This window comes from Pelophylax lessonae (genome assembly GCF_965119305.1).
Source record: "Pelophylax lessonae genome assembly, chromosome: 12".
In the NCBI taxonomy this organism is placed as follows: Eukaryota; Metazoa; Chordata; class Amphibia; order Anura; family Ranidae; genus Pelophylax; species Pelophylax lessonae.
This window is the reverse complement of record NC_138779.1, coordinates 48,406,484-48,432,730: the sequence shown is the minus strand read 5'-3', so window position 1 is coordinate 48,432,730 and position 26,247 is coordinate 48,406,484. Positions and strand designations below refer to the sequence as shown.

General features: G+C 41.5%; 1 protein-coding gene across 1 annotated transcript in view; it reads left to right on the top strand.

Annotated features, from left to right (window-relative positions):
• The window catches only part of FLI1 (Fli-1 proto-oncogene, ETS transcription factor), a 135,529-nt gene extending 115,012 nt beyond the window's left edge, over positions 1-20,517 (top strand). The window contains exons 6-9 of the mRNA XM_082273547.1: positions 5,753-5,818; positions 11,873-11,935; positions 14,629-14,676; positions 19,381-20,517. Coding sequence (XP_082129673.1) covers positions 5,753-5,818; positions 11,873-11,935; positions 14,629-14,676; positions 19,381-19,907 — 704 coding nt within the window. The 3' untranslated portion in view covers positions 19,908-20,517. The remainder of the gene's footprint in view (positions 1-5,752; positions 5,819-11,872; positions 11,936-14,628; positions 14,677-19,380) is intronic.
• The last annotated feature ends 5,730 nt before the right edge of the window (positions 20,518-26,247 follow it).

Below are 26,247 nucleotides of genomic sequence, written 5' to 3'. Positions count from 1 at the left end.
AGTGAGTGGGTATTTTCCCTTTATTTATTATACAATTGCTTGCTCTAACATATGGAAACTGTTCTGTGAAAGCCGGTTGTAAAGTACAGAGGGTCTATTCATCTCCCCCTTACTAAAATATATTCTAACGTTAGCAGAACGGTGGCTCTAGAGGGATCAGTTGCTTGCCAGCAGTAAGGAGCGTGCCCAGCAGAGGTACTTGGGTGGCCTAGTGACGTACATACAAATTGGCCCAAAACATGATGAATTGTTAGCAGAAACATATAGTGGAAGAAAACACAGAAACATTTTCTGCTAGTCAGAAAGTAAAATGGTAATTTTTCTGGGATGTAATGCAAGTCAGTTTTCTTATTCAGGATTAAATAAGCTCCTGGGCCAATTCCAACCAATATTAATATTTCAGTACTAAGCAGATCACGGGGAAAAGTATTCACTGCTGGGGAAAAAAAAGCATCAAAATATTTGCACTGGACACATTCACCTGAACATGCAGCATTTGGGTAGGTCCTGATCAATAAAAAATCTTCTCTGCAAATAAAAAAAGTGCATTTCAAGGTACCAGGCAGGGCGATGGTTCCTCAGGCTGGAAGCCTATGTGTATGTGTGCAATGAGAAGTGCAGTGTTACAATTAAAAACTTTGATTCATTACTATGTTGGTAGAAAAAGAATGCAAGCACATTTTATGGAGATTAGGGCTAACAAAAAGAACAAGTAACATAACTTTTTCGGATAATACTGGGTGTTTGCCGTGGAGCCACTTAAAGTGATTGTAAAGTCTCGTTTTTTTTGTAAAGTCTCGTTTTTTTTTGTTTTTTTTCTATTAAAATAACAAATATGTTAAACTTACCTGCCCTGTGCAGTGGTTTTGCACAGGGCAGCCCAGATCCACATTTTCTTGGGTCCCTGGCTGGAGCTCCTGGCCCCACCCTCCTGTTGAGTTCCCCCACAGCAAGCAGCTTGCTATGGGGACACCTGAGCCGAGCTGCAGCTCCGTGTATCCATTCAGACAAGCAGCTGCTGTTCAACTCCGCCCCCTCTCTATCCTGATTGACTAACCTAGTTTGATTGGTAGCAGCAGGAGCCAATGGTGCCGTTGTTGTGTCTCAGCCAATCAGGAGAGAGAGTGCCAGCCGGCTGAGGCACTCATGGACATCGCTGGATAGAGAGGGGCTCAGGTAAGTATAGGGGGGGGGGCGCTGAGGGGAGCTGCTGCACACAAAAGGCTTTTTATCTAAATACATAGAATGCATTAAGATTTAAAAAAAAACTTTCTGACTTTACAACCCGTTTCAGATACCCTTATTGAGTGCATGAGGTTGATTTACTAAAGGCAAATAGAATGTTTACTTTCCTTGGGAATTTTTACTTTGAAAGGGAATTTTCTGTTCGCTTAGTGAAAGAGGTGAAATGTCAGTTTGCAAAGAAAAAAAAACAGCATGAAGTGGACAGAGATTCACCTCATTTAGGGTCAATGCATACTGGGCTTAAATGCCGCTTCTACAAGAGTTTAGCAGGTTTATTTGTGCCTGTAGAAGCAGCTCAATGTTATCCTATGTGTCCATGCATATTAGGACATTTAGAGGTATTTTTTAAGCTCAGCATTTAAAGGCATGAAAAAACACTTCTGGTTTGCGTTTTTTCTGGAGCCTTCTGGCCGAAAAAACACTAAACACTCCTAAATGTGCCTCAATATGTGTACAAAAATGCATTATATCTGCGTTTTTTTCTGCTAAAGGAAATGGCATTTTTTTAAAGCCCAGTGTGCATGGAGCCGGGTTCTGCCCAGTAACATACATTTACAGCGCCGGCGGGAAAATGCAATGCGGCAAAATTGTGCCACAATTTTGCTGAGCTTCCCACAGCCGGCTGTCAAAACGATCGTATCCTGAACGTGATTCTTCCACGTTCAGGAGAGGGAGGTTGAAGCTCATCTAAACACGGCAGCTCCTAAACTCTTTTATAGAGCCAGGTTTAGGAACTTTGCCAAAAAAAAACGCCAAAAGCTCCTAAACTCAAGTCTTCTTTTTATCTATACCAATAATGTCTGGAGCCAAAGTTTTAAAGTACTTGGCTTTTCATTTGAGGTAATCCTGGGAATGGGTGGAACCATAGTAGTGAGAAAAGGCTGCAGAAGCTTTTAAGAGACAATGGAAGAATTAGGGCTCTTTCACACGGCCGCTCCGCTTGTCCGCAAATCATCCTATTTTTTTGCGGATGATTTGCGGACATAATGTAAGTCTATGGCATTGCGGATGTCAGCGGAATACCATCCGCTGACATCCGATTTTCTTCCTTTCAGTTCTGTTCCGTTTTTTGGAACGGAACAGAACCCTATTTTTCCTCCGTGTAAAAAAATGGAAAGGAAGGAAAATCGGATGTCAGCGGTGTCACCCGCTGACATCCGCAATCCCCATAGACTTACATTATGTCCGTATATCATCCGCAAACGGATGGGATGATATGCGGACAGACGGAGCGGATGACACAAGTGTCATCCGCTTCGTGAAAAAAAAAAGTCCCGCAGCGGATAAGAACAGCGGAGCGGCCATGTGAAAGAGCTTTTAAAGTAATTCAGTTCACCAAGAAATACTTGTTAACAAAATATTACTTTTGAGCAGGGCTTTTTTTCTCATAGAATAGGTGCAGGAACTCCCCCATTTGAAATCACCCTTCATTTCTGCTCCCCACCCACCTCTGAGCACTGTCCCCTGGTTCCACCTACCTACCTCCCAGTACCGCCCCTTTTATATAATACAGAACCAAGTATAATTTTGTGCTACTAGGTGATTTGCACAGAATTTCATGATAACTAGAAAGACCGTAAAATAAATCCCCTCCAGTAAGCAACAATAGACCCCATCCCAGCAACAATAGATACCCCAAACAGCAATGGACTTCCCCATCAACAAAAATGGACCCACTGCAACACAATACACCCTAGCAATTATAGACCCCCAGCAGCAACAACAGATCTCTCAGCAGCCAGCATCAATAAACCCTCCAGGAGCCAGCAACAATAGACCTTCTCAACAGTAGATCCCGCCTAGCAACACTTGACCCCCCATCAGCAACAATAAACCTACCCGGCAACAATAGACCTCAACAATAGACCTCAATAAACCCTCCAGGAGCCAGCAACAATAGACCTCAACAATAGACCTCAATAAACCCTCCAGGAGCCAGCAACAATAGACCTTCTCAGCAGTAGATCCCGCCGATCAGCAACAATAAACCTACCCGGCAACAATAGACCTCAACGCAAAAATAGATCTTCCAGCAGCCAGTATCAATAGACACCCCAGCACTTATTGCCATTACATACTTTCATTGCTGGAGGTGTTCCTCCATGTTCCCGCTGAAAAAAAAAGCCCTGTTTTTGGAGTAAACTGGCCCACTATATTAAGCTATGGAAAAATGTCAGGTCTAATTATTTTTTTTTATGAGTTCCAAAGGTGAGAGTAAGATTCTAAGCAACCCAAAATTACTAGTAGAACATGCTAATATTTGGTATATAAAGCCGTAATTTATGAGGCTGGAGTTGTGTGGACCAGCATGTACATTCAGCCAATGTCCAAGTCATTCTGCCATGTGTACTAGGGGGAACAAGAGAAGATTTTCACACACAAAGCCCACCTGGCATCCTGTAGCTCATAATCTATGAACAATGCAAGCAATCATGTTTGCATCGCACAGGAGTGCATATAATAATAGGAAGCTATTCAGCCAAGTCAGGGACACTCGTCCGAGCTGTGTGTATTGGGAGTCTAATCTGATGTAGTTCTGGATTCTGAGGGAGCCAAGCCAGAAGTGTGGAAAAATGTAATGTTTCCGGGGAGACAAAAAAAATTCTACATTTCTCCTGTGCAGCAGCACATTTCTCTATGCTTTGCAGACGCTGAGCTCTAGCTTTGGCTGTCGGCCCTAGTTGTGTCAGGCTGAAAACGTTCTTTTCTTAAAACAATCTCTATTTACGTGGGTGGTGTCTGAGCCTCTGGCATTGCATCTCTAGCATATTCTAGAGATCGCCGAGTCCGTTAACCCGCTAATTCCTGGAGGAAAAAAAAAAGAACATTTTGGTAATGAATTTGAAAATATTATATTTGGGTCAGACTTTTTTTTTTTAACTTGGAGAAACTGGAAATAATATTGACTTGGGGAACCCCTACCAATAATTACTAATATATATATATATATAGCTCACAGTACATTGGCATGGTGTTCAGTGGGAAGATTTCTTCTTACATCATTGCCTAGTGGAAATAATGCAACTTAAAATAGCTAGAAATATTATTGGCGTCACTGGTTTCATATCAGGGAGGTACAGTATATCACAAAAAAGTGAGTACACCCCTCACATTTTTGTAAATATTTTATTATATCTTTTCATGTGACAACACTGAAGAAATGACACTTTGCTAAAATGTAAAGTAGTAAGAGTATGGCTTGCTGTCCCCTTAAAATAACACACAGCCATCAAAGTTTAAACCGCTGGCAAAACAACGCCCCTAAATGAAAATGTCCAAATTGGGCCCAGAGTGTAAATATTTTGTGTGACCACCATTATTTTCCAACACTGCCTTAACCCTCTTGGGCATTTAGCTCACCAGAGCTTCACAGGTTGCCACTGAAGTCCTTTTCCACTCCTCCATGACGACATTACGGAGCTGGTCTTGGCCACCTTTCTGCAGTTCATTTTCAGGGTCTTGCCAATCTTCTTTTAGCCTAGGTCGTCTTTATGTAGAGCAATAATTATTTTTTTCATATCCTCAGAGAGTTCTTTAACATGAGGTGCCATGTTGAACTTCCAGTGACCAGTATGAGAGATTGAGAGCGAGAACACCAAATTTAACACACTAGCTCCTCATTCACACCTGAGACCTTGTAACACTAACGAGTCACATGACACCGGGGAGGGAAAATGGCTAATTGGGCCCAATTAGATTAGAATTAGGGCCCGGTTTAGAAAATAATGGCTGTGTGTTGAGTTATTTTGAGGGGACAGCAAATTTACACTGTTATACAAGCTGTACACTCACTACTTTACATTGTAGCAAAGTGTCAATTTTTCAGTGTTGTCACATGGAAAGATATAATAAAAAAAACATTTATAAAAATGTGAGGGGTGTACTCACTTTTGTGAGATACTGTAGACATTTCTCAAGGAACTCCTAGCAACCTCTGGAGGAACTCTGGTTAGGAAAGGCTAATTAGGGCATATATAATAAAATAAATTTCATAACAAACCTCAATTGCTGCACATATTTTAGCTGAACTGGCCCCTCAAACCATTGAATTGTGGGTCTGTCAAACTGTTACAATAACTACCCATATTTTCTGTTTTAAAATAGGACGATAGGCAAAACCTTTTTTTTTTTTTTTGGATACAGTAGGGAAGGGTTATTATAACCCCTGTCAGACTTGTTTTGATATCTGTGTCCCATTTTCTTTTACTTTTAATGATAATGGTAAACAGAACAAATAGAAAGGGTGAATCTCCCTACTGGGGGCACAGAAAGCAGTAAAAACTGACAGGGTTCTAATCCCTCTCCACTCCATCCAAAACTAAAAAGAAAAAAGTTTTGCGTTTAGTTTAGTTATACTTTATTTTTGAATATGTACTGAATTTACTTGTATGCTGTACAATTCTGTTCCGCTTTACTAGGTTAAAAATGGGCAGCATTATGTATCTAACCTGCATAAAAAAATAAAATTCACTATAAAACCTAAACACAGAATATTTGTCTTCAACAGAACCCTTGTATGAGTCTGTGCGGAGATCGGGCTGGGGAAATAATGTGAACTCGTCTGTTACAAAAAGTAAGTCACCTCTTTCTTGACTATGATCTGATCATTTTTAGGGAAAGTCATCTGTTTATCCTGCACATAAAAGATTATTATTTTAATGCCACCCGGAATAGAAGGGGCATTTTCTCAGTTAATACTGAGGGACAGCAATAAAAACTGGCAGAGGACCCAACTTTTCTGTTTTTTTTTTTTTTAATCATAAAAAAATAATTTTTTACATAGCTGCTCGTGTTTCTTTTTAAAATGTAGGGAAGAGCAAAACTGAGTAATAACAGTTTTCATTGCCCAAAAATTCAAAACTGCAAAAATTGGGAGAGTTTAGCCAAATGTTGCCATTTTTGGGAAAATGCATCAAAGTCAGAAGGGAAGGTAAATTAAGTTGATTTTTAGATTTTAAATCTGTGATGGACTTTAAATCTGTATTAAAGCCAAAGATAAATATGTATATACTGCAGCTTACCAATTCTCAGGTGTGGTGCAGCATACGTTTTCCTTTTAGTCTTTTTCCTTTCATTTTACCAGGTCATCCAACCAGTAAACACTACCCTCTCTCCAGACTGACAATGCTGCTGGCCAAAGGTGTCTGCTTTACTAGTTCATCCAGAATGCGGAATGCACCCAAAGGTTCCTTTCACACGGCTTTCCACCCAGTGGACTCTGTTTTGCTCAGTGGGGGTCAATTCACCGATCCCCGCTGGGCAAGTGGGTGACTGGTCCGTCTCCGCTTCCTTTGCCTGTCCGTTTTCATCTGTTCCTCCAGACGGATGGAAAATAGGACAGGCAAAATAGACAGGATCAGATCGGAGATCAGTGGGTATCAGCGGACATGTTACCGCTGACATCTGCTGCTCTATAGAGGTGCATAAGGGAAAACAAAAGCCTAAAAGAAAAAAAAAAAAAAAAAAAAAAAAACGAAAACTAGTGCAGAAACTTCAAAACATTTTTTTTTTTTTTTTGGGGGGGGGGGGGGGGGTTATACCACTTTAAATCTTTTTTTTAAGTTTTGGATGAAGCATGGAAGGGTCAGGCCATCTGTCAATGACTGTCATATGTTTCTTGCTGTCTATGGTCTTTTTGGGAAGATTCACCCTCTCGATTTGTCCTAATGATAGTTTTCACCGAGACAGAAAGTGATGGTGAATCCTTAATTTTACAGATGTCACCAGAGCTGAAGGCCCTTTTCACACTGACAGACCCAATTGGACCATCCATTGCTCTCTATGGAGCGGCGGATGTCAGTGGACATGTGTCTGTTGACAGCTGCCAACATCTGATCCTGTCCGCTTAAAACAGATGGATCGGGATCCATTCCCCATCTGTCCAGTGGATCAGATGACAGTCGGATGGAAAGGAGACTAGTGGTCCACTATTGGTTTACATCCAGCACTACAGGTCCTCACTTTTCTGGCCACTCCTGTCAGTTACAGCCTCAAAGACTTTATTAGGACGGTCTCCAATCCTCCCTGGCGTCAGTACACAGACACATAGAAATTTATAGGACACTGAGGCCCCTTTCACACGGGCGATCCGATCTGCCTGTCAGTTTTTTAGGTGGACCTGATCAGATGCTCCATGCATCCCTATGGGGCAGCGGTTGACACCCGCTGCTATCCGATCTGATCCTGTCCTTGAAATCCGGACGCATGGAAACCCTATTTCTCATCTGCCTGGAGGATCAGATCCGATCTCCCCATAGAGGACAGCGGGGATCTGACAGCTCCGTCTCTGCACACAAAGCGAAGACGGAGCGGTCATCCGCCTGCTCAGTGGTGATCGGCGGATCGATCCCCCGCTGAGCAGAAGGGACTCCGTCGGGCGATGCGCCCATGTGAAAGGAGCCTAAAGTTTATGCACAGCCAGGACAGTGAGACCTATGGCAACTGTTGTAAACAAACACCTGTAGGAATGAGGTATGTATGCATGCATGTGTGGTGGGTGGTAGGTTAGGTTAGGTTAGGACAGGGGAAGGAGCAAAAAGGATAAATGCACATTGTTTTACATTGTACTTATCTTTTGAGTGATAATATACATTTTAAGGAATGGATAAATATACAATTATACGAGGACCATATTTCAGGGGTCTTTATTCTAAGCATGTGGCCATCTGGAGGAAGTGAGGTTGTTGCTCATTGGCACAGATCTGTCAGTCCAGGTGTCATCAGATCATGGAAGAACCAGAGAAGTGTTGAGGATGTGGGGTCACTGCACAGCTCCCTGCTTCAAAGAGCCGTCTACTCAGTCAGCACAGTCACCGGAGCATAGCGGACAGCAGGGTGTCAAGCAATTGCTCTTTCCTCAATAAACTGACACCAGAATTCTCTGGCCACTAAAATCAGTCACACAATGCATTTCAGAATATCAGCACTAAATAAAACCACAGCCTCCAAAACAAATCCTCCTGACCCCTACAACTGAAATATGTATTATATAAATGTATGATTAACGCTGGTCATCAAATCAGATTGTGCTGCTTCTGTCACATTGGAAGCGTCCTCAGCAACCAATCAGCATTTTGCTATCAATCTCCAACTTTCAGCACGAAAAGGGAAAAGCTGGGTAGCTGCTAAAACCATCACAAAGTCTCTGAAATGTTTGGGTTTCTTTAATGCTGCTAATGCTATGGTCTCTTATTTTTGTTATATTAGAATGCCGCCACTTTTTTTTTATCCCCCCGTTACATTTACACATCGTCTGCTGTAAGGGCCAGTTCATACCACATGCAGTCCAGTGCATTTTGTTTCTGCATGAATAGTAATTATATGGTTTCCAATGGCATAGTTCACACCAGTGCGGTCAGTTCAAGTGCATACCAGTTCCAGGAAGAAAAAAAAAGTAGAACGTGCTGCATTTTTTTCTGCACTGAACTGTACTGGAAAATGGTAAAAACGCACCAAAAATGCAGATGTCCCCATGCAAAAATGCACTGGAAACGCATCAAAAACACACATGCAGCAAGGCATCGGGAACACATCTGGACTGCATTTCTATGGTGTGAACCGGCCCTAAGGGATGCTGTGTGGGGCAGTTTACAGCTATTCACTTTCATTTTCAGTGACAACGTCCAGAGATATTTTGTTAGTAGTTGGATTTCCTAAAAAGGCGTTAAAAAAGCAGCTATAACATTCACATTCTATGGACCAAAATTGCCAAATCTAGTAAAAAATGTAAGATATACAAGTAGATAGACGCTCCTCTATCATCTGATTGCCCAAGGTGTCTGCTGGCTTTAAATTTCATGTCATGCGGTTATATATGGGGCGGCGCATTGCACACACCCTGGATTATGAGTGAAAACACCAATTGCCATAAAAGATTTTGTCTCACCTGTCTGATCACCTCCCCCTCCAACGTGCTTTGCTGGTGACCCACAGATATATTTGCTCATTTCCCAATCTGGACATATTGCCATGTGGTTATGGGCAAACAAAACCCAGCCAACGATCTCACTAGGAAATGTGAGTGACATTTGCCCCACCTGACACCTGCAGTACGCCTTATAACTTGACTCCCTTAGTGCCGGTTCACACATATGGGATGTGAGACATCCCATGTGATTCGCACTGCACTGCTATGCAAATCACATGCGATATCTGCACGATGCAAATTCAGCCATATAGATTGCATGACTGAATTCACATCACATTCGGACAAAAGTCATGCAGGACCCTTTTTTTGGTACGCACTAGAATCAGATCGCATGGGTGTTCACACTTGTATATGATATACGATATGCAAACTAATCTGGGGGTGTCGTTAACTTTGTATATTGACAACCCCAGCAGTTCACATATGGCAGTGTGAACTGCCTGCGAGTCGGGTGCGATGCGGGAACCCGCAGTGGATTTGCAGGGTTCCTGCATTGCATATGTGTGAACCGGGACTTCATTCCATAAAGAAAAGAATGATCATCCATCACACAAACGTTTCCAAACAAGTTTAACATGTCTGTGTTGTGATAATCTACACTTCTAAATGTATTAGACACATTTATATAGTACCAACAAAGTACACAGTATTTTAAAAACTGAATGTCAAAGCGGAACTCGTTAACGTTACTCATCAACTTGATAAAAAATAAAGTTCTTTATTAAGGAACATACATTCCACATTAATAATTAACTACTAAAATTAGTGTGTGCTGTACATTTCCTCCAGCATTGCTCCTGTTTCTGCTTGCCGGAGGCTGCCATTTTGCTGAAGCCCAGAGCCCCAGTAAATCATAAAGTAGAACTAAACCCATCGATTTAATGGTTTAAAAAAATCAGTAACATTCATGGAATGCCAGAATTGCTAACAGTCACATTTGCTTGTGTCATCAAACAAACTGTCAAATCATCCAATAGCTGGTGTCATAACTGATCTCATGTGCAGCACCATGGCAGTTGCAGATCAAACAAAAGCAGCTTCCTTGGCTGTAAAGGACAGGAGGGCTTAATTCCACTTTAAAGCTGTCAGCAGATCGGCCTCTACAAACTTAGTAGTGCCTAAAAATGCCTAAAAATATAGAGAGCAACTGAGCATGTGCAGCACAGGGCAAGACAGTCTATTACTGGATTTGAAACAGTATAGACACTTATTTTAATGTTTTACATCACTTATTTTTAATGTTTTACATCACTATACCTGAAAAAAGGGCCAGCCTGAAGTCATCTAGCAGGACTTAATTTTCTGAATAAAGTTCCACTTAAACATCAGTCCCTGCCTTCATGGAGCTTACAATCAAAGGTCCCTATCTCACATGCATATATACATGCACACACATACTAGGGCTAATTTAGACAGGGATGGAAGGAGGGGTGGCTGCTCTGGGCACTGTGGTATCATGTTAGGTACAGGGGTACCACAAGGAGATTTAGGGGAGTAATTTGTGTTGAAAGGGGAAATTCGGGGCGCTGCATGGGTTAAATATGATTCTAGGAGGAGAAATGGGGGGGTTCTAAGAGTGGTGCTTTTGAGGGTTTTGGGTTATAAAAGAGGATGGGGGGGAGATTTGTGCTAGGAGGGGAGATTTGGGGGAAATTTGTGCTGGGGGGGGTATTTGAAGTGGGGGTAGAAGAGGTGTACTGGGAGGGGAAAATTTAGGGGTTGAGAATGTATGCTAGTAGGGGTGTTTTTGTTGGGATGGGGGGGGGGGGAGGATTTGGGGGCAAAGGTTTTTGCTCAGAGGGGGATTTTCAGCAAGTGGGGGAGAGGCAGATTTGTACTGGGAGGAGAGGGAATTTATGCTTGGGGGTAAGAATGCAGGTTAGTGCTCCGTGTTTTTGTAGGGGGATTTTTGCTAACACGTAATGCTTATACATCTTGGGGTGGGGCGCAGTTTGGTATGTTCGCCCTGGGCTTTTAGATGACCTTGTCCTATCAGCATATCTTTGGAGTGCGGGAGGAGTACCCAGAGAAAAGCCAAGCAAGCGCAGGGAGGACACCAGACTCCGCGTAGATAGTGTTCTGGTGTGGATTTGAACTGAAGACCCTAATCCTACAGAAGTAATAAACACTAAGCCATTGTACAGTTTATTACTTACTACACAGGAGGACAAACAAAAGCAATAATCACATAAATAATGCACTATTACAGACAAAGTATATGGACACTCCTCCAAATGATTCAGTTCAGGTGTCTCAGCCACACTGAGGTGCATTAAATTAAACACACTGCCCTACAACCTCCATTAAAGAACATTGGCAGTAGAATGAGTCATACACCTTTGGATCAGATGAAATGGCAATTGCAATTCAAGCCTTGTCCAACATCAGCATAACCCTCCAAATGTTATTTTGGCTAAATGGGCACAAATTCCAATAGTCACGCTTCAACATCTTGTGGAAAGCCTTTCTAGAATAGTGGAGGCAGCTATATTCACAAAGAGTGGGGGGCTACTGCAAATCAATGGCCATGGTTTAGGAATAAGATATCCACCAAGATGTTATAAGCGAGATTGACTAGTGTCCACAGACTTTTGGTTGGCATGTATGACTCTTCTTTTACTCCAATTACAGCTGACTTAATGAAGTATGTTAGATTGTAGTTTATACCATGTTTAATGTAATGATGTGTTCCATTTACAGGTCCTCCCGTTGGTGGAACACAAAATGTGAATAAAAATGCAGAACAGCAACGTCTACAGCCAGGTACTACTCTCCGCAACATGATACGAGACTGTGTATAAGGCAGAGATGGTAGAATTCATCAGGCTGATGTCTTAGTATTCATATACACATCAGTCAAGGGGTCTGTTTATAGTGCGGAGTGGTTACTAAAATCCGCTGGACACCAAAGTTACTCCACACAACACCTGCAGTCTACAACCCATTCATAAAATGTAGGCTGTGGTTTGGAGTCCACTGTGACCTGCGGAGGTCTCACCATATAAAATTGCAGAGATATCTCCACAATTGGAGGAAGGAACCAGTCACATGACCATGACTTTATAAAGGTCACATGTCTGTATTGTCTTCCTCTCAGATAATATATATATATTTTTTTTTTATTAATTGGAATGTGATCCACTTGCTTTGGGGAATGAGGCACATTTGTGTGGCACAGCACCCTGCTTCATAAATATGGTGAGATTTCTTTATTTTTTTTTTAAAAAGCATTGGCAAGGCTACACAGCTGCTTCAAAAGTGGGGCTCTTGGAGGATCTCCACACAGCTAGTCAGGTTTGGGCAATAAAGTTTTTTGCACATGGCTGTACAGGGGCAGTACAGTTATGACGGCTCTGGGACCCATAGACACCGCGTACAGCCATTTGTTATTTGATTTTTTATTGGTTGAGCTAGATGGACTTTTGTCTTTTTTCAACCAGACTAACTATGTAACTTTTTGAGATGGCTGTACATGCGATGTGCACCGGGGGTTGTGCAAAGCACCTGAAATGACGCATGCTCTGAACACAGATAGTTTGCATACAAATGCTTTAGGCAACCCTAAGAGCCGGTTCACACTGGGGCGACTTGTCAGGCGACCTGGTCGCCTGAAAAGTCGCCGTGGGTCGCCTGCCATAGATTAGCACAGGACCCGTTCTAATAGGAGCGACAAGTGGCTCCGACTTAGAAAAAGGGTCCTGTACTAATTTGGGGCGACCTGGAGCGACCTGCATTGACTTCAATGATATGAAGTCCGTGCATGCCGCTCCGAGGTCGCGGTGCAAGCTGCGCACCGCGACTTCACAGGTCGCCCGGCAAAGTCGGGTCGCGCCTATGTAACTGGCTCTAAGAAAACTGCCTACAGGCACATCTTCAAATACATCTCATTGGGTGGCAGTATGTGGCAGTAGTGGGTCCTGGGAATGTCATTACGCAGGCTCTGTGCTCTGTGCACCCCCTGGGCGGCTGTGTGCATGAGGCATAGGACTAAACAAGCAAGAGGTCAATAAGAAGAAATGTTTCTTTTGCTTCAGCTTTTTATAAAGGGCATAAAAAAGAAATCTATACAGTACTGTATGTATATAGAGATCAAGATAAACATAGGGACTTTAGGCAATTCCTGCATCTGGATACTTTCTTTCCAGGAATTTGTTTAGTTTGTTGCAATGTAATGGAATATTTACATTTTAGGTTTATTTGTAATGTAAATAACCAGCAAACAAAAAAACTAAAAATAGATAACATGCAAAAACTATACAGCTTATAGTAAGGCCTAGTTCAAACTATTGTGAATTTAAGATTCCATTTCAGTCACACTGAATCGCATGACAAAGGAAATCAGATTGTTTTCAATGGTGCCTGTTCACATCAATGTGACTCGGTACAATGCAGATTTGGAAAAAGACTCTGTACTACTTTGGTGTGATTTACAGTGCGATTTGTTACCATAGAATGTGAAAACCACATCCAAAGTACAACCAAGACGCAACAAAGTTGCACTACAAAAATCGCATTGAAAATCAGATCAACATTGCATCACAGTAGTGTGAACAGAGCCTGAAGCTGCAATTACTGCCCTCAGTACAGCACCAGCAGAATCCAATGAGATACGCCCACTAAGTGCCTGACCAGCCTATCCTTGTGCCCAATCACTGCGGGGAAGGAGACTTTTCCTAAATCTAGCCATACGCCAGTAGAATTTTTTTTTCAAAAATCATTGTATTTGGAACATTCGTTCAGTTATCCAATGGGTTACTGGGTCAAATCAACAATTGTTTGTGACTTTAGTGACCAAAAATTTCAAAGGTGCAGGATGGACAATTTTTCTCAAGTGAACAAAATTCTGTGAATGTGGTTTTCAGGAAAAGATCATACATATCGGAAGTAGCAGGCCTGGGTAAAACGTTAAGGACTTTTGAATTAAATTAGTTGATTCAATGACGGCAGGATTGAATGTTCTGATGAACGATTTTTCAGATTTTTCCATATGAATGTTCGATTAAAAATCTAACAGTGTATGACCGATTTAAACCTACATTGACTTTAAGATAGTCGTCATTTGCATAGGAACGGCACTGTGAGGAGTGGGACAATGAGGGCCGGTTTGCACCGGGAATTGCATAGGAACACACCATGCTTTCCTGTGCGATTCACATGCAGCAATGTGTGGGGTGATTTCTGCCCATTCATTTTGAAGGTGATTTTTTTGTCAGACTGGGGGGTTACCTGAAGAGAAAATTATGTAATCAGAGCACAGAGTAAAAAATGTATCTACAATTATCAATCTTTACAACTAAATCATTTATTAGTCATGATTGTAGAGTGGTCATGTTACTATTACAGTTTTTATGAAATGTGCGATGGGGACATGTACAATAAGTAAAATCTGGCACAGAAAATATACCGCAGATCTAGTTGCAGAATACACATTTCACATTATCTATTTTTCTTTTTAGATCCCTACCAAATACTAGGACCTACCAGCAGCAGGCTGGCAAATCCAGGTGAGGAAAACGACTTTAGGTCAACATAAATGAAAAGCATGTTTCTGTACTTTCAATAGGCAGAGTGTTTACTATAAAATTACTATAAAGTGTGCAATGAAATATATGGTAATCTTTTACTGTAACATTTACACTGTAGTTGGCAGATCAGCATCCAAATTTACAATCCAAATCATATAACCCAAGCAAAGTTGTACAGCCATATTTAGCATCACATTCGTTTGTAGACACCGCCCCCTTGTGGATAATTTGGTTTATGCAGACATTCTTAGAAATGTCTTTGTGCATGGGCTTATTAACAGTGTGTCCATAAAATATCATTTCCTTTTAAATGTTAAAAAAATGAGACCTGGCCTTCTCACACATACAAAAATGTGTGCGTGTGCCTCAGAAGGAGTAGCAGTAGTGAAAAAGACAGCTCACAGCTAATGAAGTAAATGGAGCAACTCTTCATTTTGCACAAACATTTCCACAGATTTTCTGAGGTTTACCCCCCCCCCAAAAAAAATGTTACACAGGTAGCTAGAAAACCCCAGGCCATTCTCACCTTATAAGTGTGAATAGGAGGTGAGTACACTCCAGGCTTAGTTCACATATATGCAAATTGGATGTAGGTTTTCCCCGCATCCAGTTCATATGACAGGCGAGTGTGACCGGTTCTGCATGGAGTTGGTTCACTCAGGTCCAAGGCAGTGACGGTTCGCATCCAAAAAGGGTCCTGTGCGTCTTTGGGTCTGATTCAGGTGCAAATTCAGGCAAAAATTTGGATCCAATTCGCACCTGAACTGGTGAAGAGGAACGCACCAGACCCCAGGCACAAACCCGCAGCCGAATATATGTGAACCTGGTCTAAAGGACATACGCAGTCAAACTATTGAAAAATGTAATGTTGAATATTACACTTCAAGGTTGACGAAGATTTGCAACTCTGTCTTGACTATGGAGTTATGTCTGTAATTTTATTAATGGAAGCAATAAAACAGCTCTTTTAGGCTGGCTTCACACTGCTGCATTACTGTAAGGTGCTTATTACCACAATACTCTGGTGTGTTGCAATGTCATTTTGTACGCCAATGCATAAGTACAGTAGATGACAACAGTCCTGCTTTGCAGTGCACTGCATTACACTGCAGTTTTTCTTTTTCCCTTGCCATTTGTTTTCAGCCAATTCCTAACATATAAAATATTACACGTGCATGCAAAACACAGTGCAGAAGTATGGGCTAGGGTAAAGGGGGCTTTAATCTTTTAAGTACAAGGCCCTATGCACCCAGGGGGTTTACCCAGCTCTCCTAAATGCCTTTCCTATTGGCTGTAACGCTTTGGTAGAAAAAATGCTTGACGGTGTGATAGGTCTAGACGTGTTTAGGTGCATCAGGCACTTGGGCGTCCATTAATATCACTGGCCAGAATAATAATTTATTCTGACTATTTAAATGAATTAACGCTCAAGAAATGGACCTGCCAAGTGTTAACATGCGTTTACACGTGTCAAGTGTTTTTTTCAGTCAAAACGCTGCGGCTCCTAGATGTGCTGGCAGTGGGGTTTTTTCTATCTCTAAATGCCTGTGTGTGTATGGACACATGGGCTAACATAGAGGCATTTAGAGGCAGAAAAAAGCCAGACACCCCTAAAAGCAGTGTTTTTTAATGCACAGTGTGCATGGGGCTTACAGTGAGGGAAAAAAGTATTTGATCTCCTGCTGATTTTGTATGTTTGCCAACTGACAAAGAAATGATCAGTCTATAATGTTAATGGTAAGTTTAATTTAACCTTGAGAGACAGAATAACAACAAAAATAACCAGAAAAACGCATTTCAAAAAGATTATTAATTGATTTGCATTTTAATGAGTGAAATAAGTATTTAACCCCCTATCAATCAGCAAGATTTCTGGCTTCCAGGTGTCTTCTATACAGGTAATGAGCTGAGATTAGGAGCACTCTCTTAAAGGGAGTGCTCCTAATCTCAGCTTGTTACCTGTATAAAAGACACCTGTCCACAGAAGCAATCAATCAGATTCCAATCTCTCTACCATGGCCAAGACCATAGAGCTGTCCAAGAAGGTCAGGGACAAGATTGTACACCTACACAAGGCTGGAATGGGCTACAAGAAGGTGAAAGGGTGACAACAGTTGGTGTGATTAATCGCAAATTAACTGTCAATCTTTCTCAGTCTGGGGCTCCATGCAAGATCTAACCTCGTGGAGTTTCAATGATCATGATAACGGTGAGGAATCAGCCCAGCAATACAAGGGATAATCTTGTCAATGGCAGCTGGAACTGTAGTCACCAAGAAAACAAATGGTAACACACTAAAACTGAAATCCTGCAGTGCCCTCAAGATCCCCCTGCTCAGGAAAGCACATGTACAGGCCCATCTGAAGTTTTCTAATGAACATCTGAATGATTCGGAGGAGAACTGGGCGATAGTGTTGTGAGCAGATGAGACCAAAATCAAGCTCTTTGGCATCAACTCAACTCGCCGTGTTTGAAGGAGGAAGAGGAATGCTGCCTATGACCCCAAGGACACTATCCCTACCATCAAACATGGAGGTGGAAACATTATGCTTTAGGGGTGTTTTCACTGCATCTAAGGGATGATGGAGGGAGCCATGTACCATCAAATCTTGGGTGAGGACCTCCTTCCCTCAGCCAGGGCATTGGAAATGGGTCATGGATGGGTATTCCAGCATGACAATGACCCAAAACACACGGCCAAGGCAACAAAGGAGTGGCTCAAGAAGAAGCACATTAAGGTCCTGGAGTGGCCTAGCCAGTCTCCAGACCTTAATCCCATAAAAAATATTTGGAGGGAGCTGAAGGTTCGAGTTACCAAATGTAATGACTTGGACCTCGAACCCTTAATGACTTGGGATAGGAGCTGCAAAGAGGAGTGGGACAAACTCCCTCCTGAGATGTGTGCAAATCTGGTGGCCAACTACAAGAAACGTCTGACCTCTGTGACTGCCAACAAGGGTTTTGCTACCAAGGGGTCAAATACTTATTTCACTAATTAAAATGCAAATCAATTTATAACTTTTTTTGAAAAGCGTTTTTCCTGGATATATATATATTTTTTTTTGTTATTCTGTCTCCTACTGTTAAACTAAACTTACCATTAAAATTATAGACTGATCATTTCTTTGTCAGTGGGTAAATGTACAAATCAGCAAGGGATTTCTATTTATATTTCACTGCACACCCTGTATACTTATAATATTAGTAGAATATGATAAGTTATTAGAAGATAATTAAGCTGCAAGAAAAAAAGTGACCAGTGATCACTACAAAACTATTTGCACATCCTGTATATTCAGATTATTTGGGAGTGATGACTGGCCACTTTTTTGCTTCCAGCTTAATTCATTGTTTACAGCTGGTGCACTGATTTTATTTAGAATATAAGATTTTACCATAAAAATACAGAAATAGTGTCATATTTAAAATAAATTTACACAAAACCAAAGTATTCAAAGTGGATCCCCAACCAAATCAATTTTAGTTCCAAAGCTAACCATCACTCAAAGCCCACAATCTATCCATATCTGTGTGTTTAGGTCCTGGCTGATGGAGCTTGCCAACTCTCCCAACATGGAATGAACAAACAAGTTGGCTGCATTCATGGTGGCAAGTGCCCCAGTGACAATAAAGACCTCAGTTTTTCCCACATTACTCTTTCCAAGGCTAAAACAAAAATGTTCTGATCAAACAATTTGGGCACTTTCGAATGACATCAGCCTCCAGAAAGCTTTACTGCTCCAGGACAAGATCACAAAATAGTCCCCCCAGACCAAGCCTCACCCTGAGAGGTTTCACCCAAAAAAATGCTTAGGGCTTGCACACACCATATTATGCATAAAAACATGTGCATTGCTATGTATTTACTATACATTCAAATTTTAGTCCATTGTTGCGAGCATTTACATCCATAGATGTGCATTTTTTCCTGTATTTTTCCCTATTAACTTATCACATTAGTTTACTTTGACTTATATTATGTTTATGCAAGTTTAATTGCATTTATGTGCATTGCTGAAAAATCCAGACATGCTGCATTAGAGTACAGCTCTGTACTCTACGCAGTGGTCCTCAACCCTGGCCTACAGGGCCCACTAACAGGCCAGCTTTGCAAGATAACTGAAATACATCCCAGGTGATATCATTTGCTGCTCAGTGATTGCAGTACTCTAGTCTGCATCTCCCCAAGGTAATACTTAAAATCTGGCCTGTTAGTGGGCCCTGAGGACCGGAGTTGAGGACCAGTACTCTACAGGACGCCAGCATTTGGGTGTGAACAAGTTCCATAGAAAGCAACTGTTTTCTGTGTTACCTTGCAGAGATCAGCTTTCTTCAAGTGCAGAACACCGGTCTCTGCAAGTGGCGTGATTTTTTTTTTTTCTTATCTTGTCCTGGAACAATAAAGCTTTTTAAAAGACCATTGTCATTAAAGAGTGTCCAGCTTGTTTGTTCAAAACATTTTTAGCTTTGGATAGAGTAGGGTGTGAAACACTGCAAGGTCTTTAGAGGCACTTATCACCTTGATGGATAGCGAGGGGAAAGCACATGGTTTACAGTCATTATTGGAATATGAGGCAATTTCTTCCAATGTGAAAAATTGTGGAGATATCCTCCACAGAAATGAATTGGACTGGATTATTTACATTTCTTCTTTAACATGCCATTCTCTTTGGTTTCTTGCAGGCAGCGGCCAGATCCAGCTGTGGCAGTTTCTCCTAGAGCTGCTCTCAGACAGTGCCAATGCTAACTGTATCACCTGGGAGGGCACCAACGGGGAGTTTAAAATGACAGACCCCGACGAGGTGGCACGGAGATGGGGCGAGCGAAAAAGCAAACCCAACATGAACTATGACAAGTTAAGCCGGGCGCTGAGATACTACTATGACAAAAATATTATGACTAAGGTTCACGGCAAACGTTATGCCTACAAATTTGACTTTCACGGGATAGCTCAAGCCCTGCAGCCTCATCCCACCGAAACATCTATGTACAAGTATCAGTCGGAATTCTCATATATGCAACCTTACCACACTCACCAACAGAAGGTTAACTTTGTCCCGTCGCACGCTTCGTCTATGCCAGTAACGTCGTCTGGCTTTTTTACACCAACTTCACCGTACTGGAGTTCACAGAATGCAAACCTCTACCAAAACCCAGGCCTTCGGCATCCTAACAGCCACGTCCAGCCACACCTGGGAAGCTTCTATTAGACTTCTGCTACCTTTTGTTCTAACTCAATTGGCGGCTCTTCCTTGACATACATCTCATTGTTGTGGACAAAATCCCCAAATTACCTTGGAGTCCAGAGTGAACAAGCTTGATACCATATCAGTATTCATTTTACATTTTCTTTCTCCTCTCTGTTGAAGTGGAATGTGACCTCTGTGAGCCAGTATTAGTTCAAGCTGCCTAGTATCTTGAACCCTAGGATGTGATATGGAAATTTAACCAGCACACACAGAGAGGATCTCAAGAAGAAAATTCTAATATACTATTTTAAATTTTGACATTTATGTCAGCATGTTTTGACATTTGAACTTAATAAATTCTCCGATGCACTGGATGGCACAGGGATAGTCTTTAAAGCCGACTGGAATACCAGCATAAAAAGGACAGTAATAAGAGCCATACTTATTACCTATTGAAGTACACAACATTCCAGCAGCTAACGTCACTGTATACAGCGCAAGAAGACTAGCTCAAGGTAGCGCTTGAGGACACAGTCCACTCACTAATTCTTCCTTTAGGGTTTTCCTTCCCCGGGTTTATTAAAAAAAAAGTTCATATCACTTAGAGGGCATGCGTGGCAACCAATCAGCCTCAGCTTCTCCAGTTAAGCTTTGAAAATGAAAGACAGAAGCTGATTGGTTGTGAGTACACGGTTGTTTCAGTTTTGATCAATTCTCCTCACAGATTTCTCATGCAGGGATTCACCCACAAAACACATAATCAGCCTCCTGGCTTGCTCTTGCCTCGGCACGGATTTGGCCCACAGGCTTAGACCCACGATTCCTCCAGACAGTACTCAAAATCTCTGTGCACACATACACCCCTGCCCACTCCAAAGCAGCCACATGAACACCTTGGGGGGGCCTTAACTTTTGTCATAACACATCTCATAAGGGCTGTGCACACCTGCCCAGTTTGGGTGCTTCCCCCCCCCCCCCGGGTGCTTCCCCCCCACAAATCTGTACAAAGACTCCAGGTCCCAAACCACATTTACCAATCTCCAAAGAAACTAAAATTTCAGTTTCCTCCCAATGACACAAGCACCTTGGAACCCCTCAACCTGCCTGGTTAAGAACTTTGGGTGACACAAAATTATTTTTATACTGTGACAGGGCACCATACGGTCACATTATTTAAAGAGGAAGTAAACTTCCCTGGTTTGTTTGTTCCTATAGGTAAGCCCTATAATAAGGCTTACCTACAGTATATTTCCTGTAAATAACTCCTAAACTTGCATCATTTAGGCGATATTTACTATATACACCACTGATGACGTCATCGGTGTTATGTGCTCTGAAGCAGCGGCCGCCCGTGCCATTTCTTCAGAGCCCTTTGCAATGACCGGCGCAGGAGCAAAGTCATTGCGGCTCCGGGCCACTCACAGCGCCGGAGCTTGCATACGCAGAAGGAACACTGGGGAAGATGTCAGCCGTCTCAGCGGTGTGCAGGCGCCGCTGGAGGGCTTCATTCTAAGGTAAGTATTTCATAAGGAGCTAGGATGCGATGTATACTAGCTCATTATGCCTTTGTCTTACAGGGTTTTTTTTTTTTTTTGGTTTGGTTTCCCTGGGGTTTACAACCTCTTTAATACAATAGCTATATGAAATAAAGATCCTTTTAAGCTTGCTTTAGTTTTTCAAAAAATGATGCAGGTTGAATAGCACCTAAAGGATAAAATGGAGGCTATAGTAGGTTTTCAGTGAGGATACATATGTAACTACTATTTTATAAACTTTGAGAAATACAAAAAAGGAAAAAACTAGGAACCCTTTAAAAAAATAAAAAATAAAAAATATAAAAAGTCTGCAGTTGCACAGTAAACCTAAATATATGCAAAACTAATTATTGTCCCAAATAGATGACCTAAATAATTAGACGTGACACCTATAACAAAACATTCATATACAAAAATATATAAACAATTTATTATACATTTTATTTTTAGGTTTATTTTTGCATATAGATGTTTTGTAGGTTTTGTTTTTTAACATTTCTCTTTGGAACATTATGTTTAACTTATTGGGGCATTAATCAGGTTCAGATATTTAGTCTGAAGGATGCTTTTTGGTTACATGGATGTCAAAACTCATTTAAACACTAGTAGCTGTACAAACCTCTGCCCCCAGTGTGTGTGTTTAAACTTAGGATATACATAAAAAAGGGACCAACAAAAGCCCAAACTAGCGACTAATAATTATCTATAAAGTCTCTGTAACCTTGCAAATACTTAAAGTGTAAAAATAACCAAAACTGTTTGGTATAAAGTATGAAAGGGTTAGAGGCTCTTCTTTCTTTTCTGTCTTTCCACTTGGGAAATTTGCCTTCTATTTCTCCAGGTGACCATTGCAACCAGGACAGAACGTGATATGAAACAAACATTTTTCAGCTGTTACTAGAACAGGAATAGAGGGAAAATCTTCCAATGGGGACATACGTTCTGGTTACAAATGTCTTAAAAAGGAAGAGGAGAATTTCCTCTCACATCCGCTTGCTTCTCTAGGACAGGAATTAAAAGGTAATCTACTGAATGGGACATAGACAGGAAAAATATACTGAGGAGAGTTTTATCCCTACTACCCTATAAAAGGAAATGCAATTGGGATCAATTGGACCAAACTAAACAAATTAACTCAGGTAGGATCGTAAAAGTTCATGTTAAAGCAGAACTCTGGCATAAGCAAATAATGCAAGAATACAGAGGTATGTGTATTCCTAGACAAATCATGGAGTGCTTTGCGTATTTCTTCCAGATCTGTGCAGTATTCCAGTCTGAAACTTTACCTCTGTGCAGGAGCTTCCTGTAAATAAAGACCGGTCTCTGCTGGTCTCTCTTCTTGTGCAGGGTGACTGGTCTTGTCTGTGCCCCCTCCTGTAGTTTTCTGCTGACAGCCGGTAGTGGGGCAGCCTGCTTGGTCCCACCCCAAGCTCTGCTCAGTCATAGTGATGTCACTTCTACAAGGTAATACAAGGGTTTGCGAAGGCATTTGGTGCACACAAAGTAGATTTATATTCTTTGCGGCTATAGAGAAATATATTAAAAAATTACAGTTTTTAATGTTCATACTGTGTTGTATGCTTCCTCACCACAAGCCTACTATGGCCAGTATGTGAGTACAGCTATAAACCACATCTGGGTGAAAGCAGTGGTATCTCTACAGTAGTCTGAGACACCCCCTGTCTTGTCACTGCTATAGCTCTACAATTAGCAAAATTCCCTTCTAAATGTAGTTCTAGCTATGGCTCAGAGGGTTTTGTGTGTCAGACCGCTTTTTATTGCGGTCTTTGTTGTTCCTTGAAAGTCCAAAAAACGTTAAAGCTGTCTCCAGAACAGAAAGAGAGGTGAGCTCTTCCAATGGGGACATCTGTTAGGGTGACAACAGTAGAAGAAGGGATTTCCTCCCACTTTCTGTTGTGTCTTAAAATAAATACATAAATAAATACATAAATCTAATAAAAGTTTTGGCTTTAAATGTACTCCTAGGCAATATTATAGAACTTAGTTTAAGGCAGTGAGATTGTTAATATACAGTGGTGCCTAAAGTGATTGTAAACCCGTATTTTTATTTAATAACAAACAGGTTATACTTTCCTGCTCTGTGTAATAGTTTTGCACAGAGCAGCCCAGATCCTTCTCTTGCCGGATTCCCCACTGGTGCTCCTGGCCCCTCCCCCTGCCAAGTGCCTACCATAGCAATCCATGTGGGCTTGCTCCCGAGCCGTGCCAAGTGTGTCTAAGCCTTGCCCAATGCTCCCTCCTCACTGGCTGTGCTTACCAGCAGCCGGTGCCAATGGCCCCAGGTGCTATCTCTGAACCTCCATTAGGAAGGAGAGAGTAGAAAGATCCACTGCTCTTGTGCACAGCACTGAATCGAGATGAAAATATAGATCATCAGCACAACTGCACACGTGTTAGGTGCATAATAACACACGCTATGTTGTGTGAATAAGCCTTGCAAGAAATAAAAAAAAAAAAAAAAAAAACTTTTGTAACATTAAGTTAAATTGTATGTATATTCAAACTTTTTTCTTTTGTGTATAAGAGTAGGGGAGGGGTTAAATAACATTGTTTTCTTTGCCATCTTTTACCTGTTGGGGAAAATCCCTTTCAATTCCTATCCTGGATATGTAACAGAAAGGAAGAAAAAAATCTCTGAAACATGAGGGGAAATCCCCCCCCCCCCTTATACAGCTGTCATCAGAACAAGTGTCCCCATCAGTAGATTTTCCCTTTGTTCAAGTTATAGTGACAGCTGTAACATTTTGGATCACCCTTTACCTTTTTGGCGACAATGGTCACCAGTACAGATAGAGAATGAATCTCCCCAGTGTTAAAAAGCTGGCCCTTTTTCTACTCCACCCACAGTGAAAAAACAAATCTTTCACATACACTTCCCGATAACGCGGAGGTCACAGCACTGCAGTAATCAATGTGACACTACAACAACCTCTACAGTAGAGGAAGCACTGAAAAGGGACAAATTCACAAGAATTTCTTTATTGAATAAAATAAAACCAATGCGTTTCGGCGGAAGGGCCTTCACTCCTTCAGGGCTTAACTATATGGTTTGTACTCAGGGCTGGTTGACATCAAATGCACTCCAATGCATTTTTATTCTGCATCAAAAACACATGAACAATGTTTACCATGGATTCCAATGGCCCTAGTGCGCTCCAGTGCAGTCAACAAAAGTAGAACATGTTTCATTTTTTCTGTATGGATTGCCTCTGGAAAGTGGCATCAAAATGCATCAAAAAATGCACCGGATTGTGATGAAGAAAAAAAAAAGAAAAAGGAGGGGAAAAACACCGGAACTCTTCAAAAAAACACACTGGAACGAATCAAAAACGCGCATGCAGAAACGCATCTAGAACATTGTGGAAATTGTGTTGTAAACCGGACTAGGGCAAGGTTCGTTAAAGTATCTGTTCTGAGGCTATCCTCACATGGATACGCGTATACCTCAGTCTTTACCCTCAAAGCAGGCACTTTAAACAATCTTGTCCGGAGTCAAGTATGAACCATACAGTTAGGCCCCGAAAAAGGGTGAAGCACTTCCCCTGAAACGTGTTTATTGTATTTTTTTTATAAACTTTTCAATTGAATATCAGTTTCAAGCTGTTTGTACCAGGCACTGCTAACATTATGCCTAAAAGCACATTACACATTGAGCAATCCATTCACCCCCATTGGAGAGGCAGCAGCATAAGATCACAATTAGGTCATTTTTCACTGTGCCTTTATAGTAGATTTACCTCCTCATAGGAGGACTACATTTTGGATCTACATAAATTATGCCTTAACTTATATTAGTCCAGCATTACCAAACACATACTAAATCTATGAAATTAGGAGGACAAGCCATGGGCTCCTGGTGCCAATTGTAATATGTGTGGTTTGTTATTTAAAAAAAGAATGCAAGTTTGCCAGAAAGATTTAGGCTTTAGAGTTCACACTGGCATTAAAAGCAGGAGTTTGAGAGGCGTTAAAAATGCCCCCCAAACACCTATGCACAAGATACAATAGACAGCATGTTGTGCTGTTCACACTATCAAAACATGCAGCGTTAGCGTTGCTTCGCTTCAAAAGTAAAGCCTCATGTTGAGAAAGGAGGCGTTTGAAGCCTTGCAACGCCTCCCATTCAAATCTATGGTAACTCTTAGCAAACACTCTGGCAGGCCTTTGCATCATGGTTTCGGTGCGGTTGTGGCACGTTAAAATTTGTCTATTTCTGTCACTTTCCATTGTGGAGCAGTTTTAACGCTCATCAAACGTGCAGAAACTGCGCATAGGGCGTTTATGGAGTGTTTTTAATGCTTGTAAAGCACCCCTTCCTAAAGTTCATTGACGCCTGTCTGATGCCCATACTAACGCCATACAAACGCTATAGGAGAGTTTGTTAAGCATTCGAGATTTAGTCAAGTGTGAACAAGCCTTTAAAATGACAGAAGTTTTCCTTCTTTCCATGTAGCAGACCTGTTCTTCATTGTATCCCTGTATTTTGTGTTCACTATTTTATCGAACAGACTTTTCTTAGTGTTTAAACAAAGGACCAAACAGAAAACGGGCAGAAGATATTGAGGTGGGACCAATATAGGAACGAGATTCCCCACCCTGAGCGATTCACAAACGCTGAGCGTTTGTCAGTACAGAATCCATGAGTAACGGGACAGTTTTACTGTATAAATTATGAATTATTTTCCTATATTACACATACTGAACTGACTTGCTGTGGGCAGAAGCAGCTCCCTCAGAAGTTAAGATATATACAAAGCTTATAAACTAACGAGTAGACCTCGGTCACAGAAATGCATTTTTGTTTA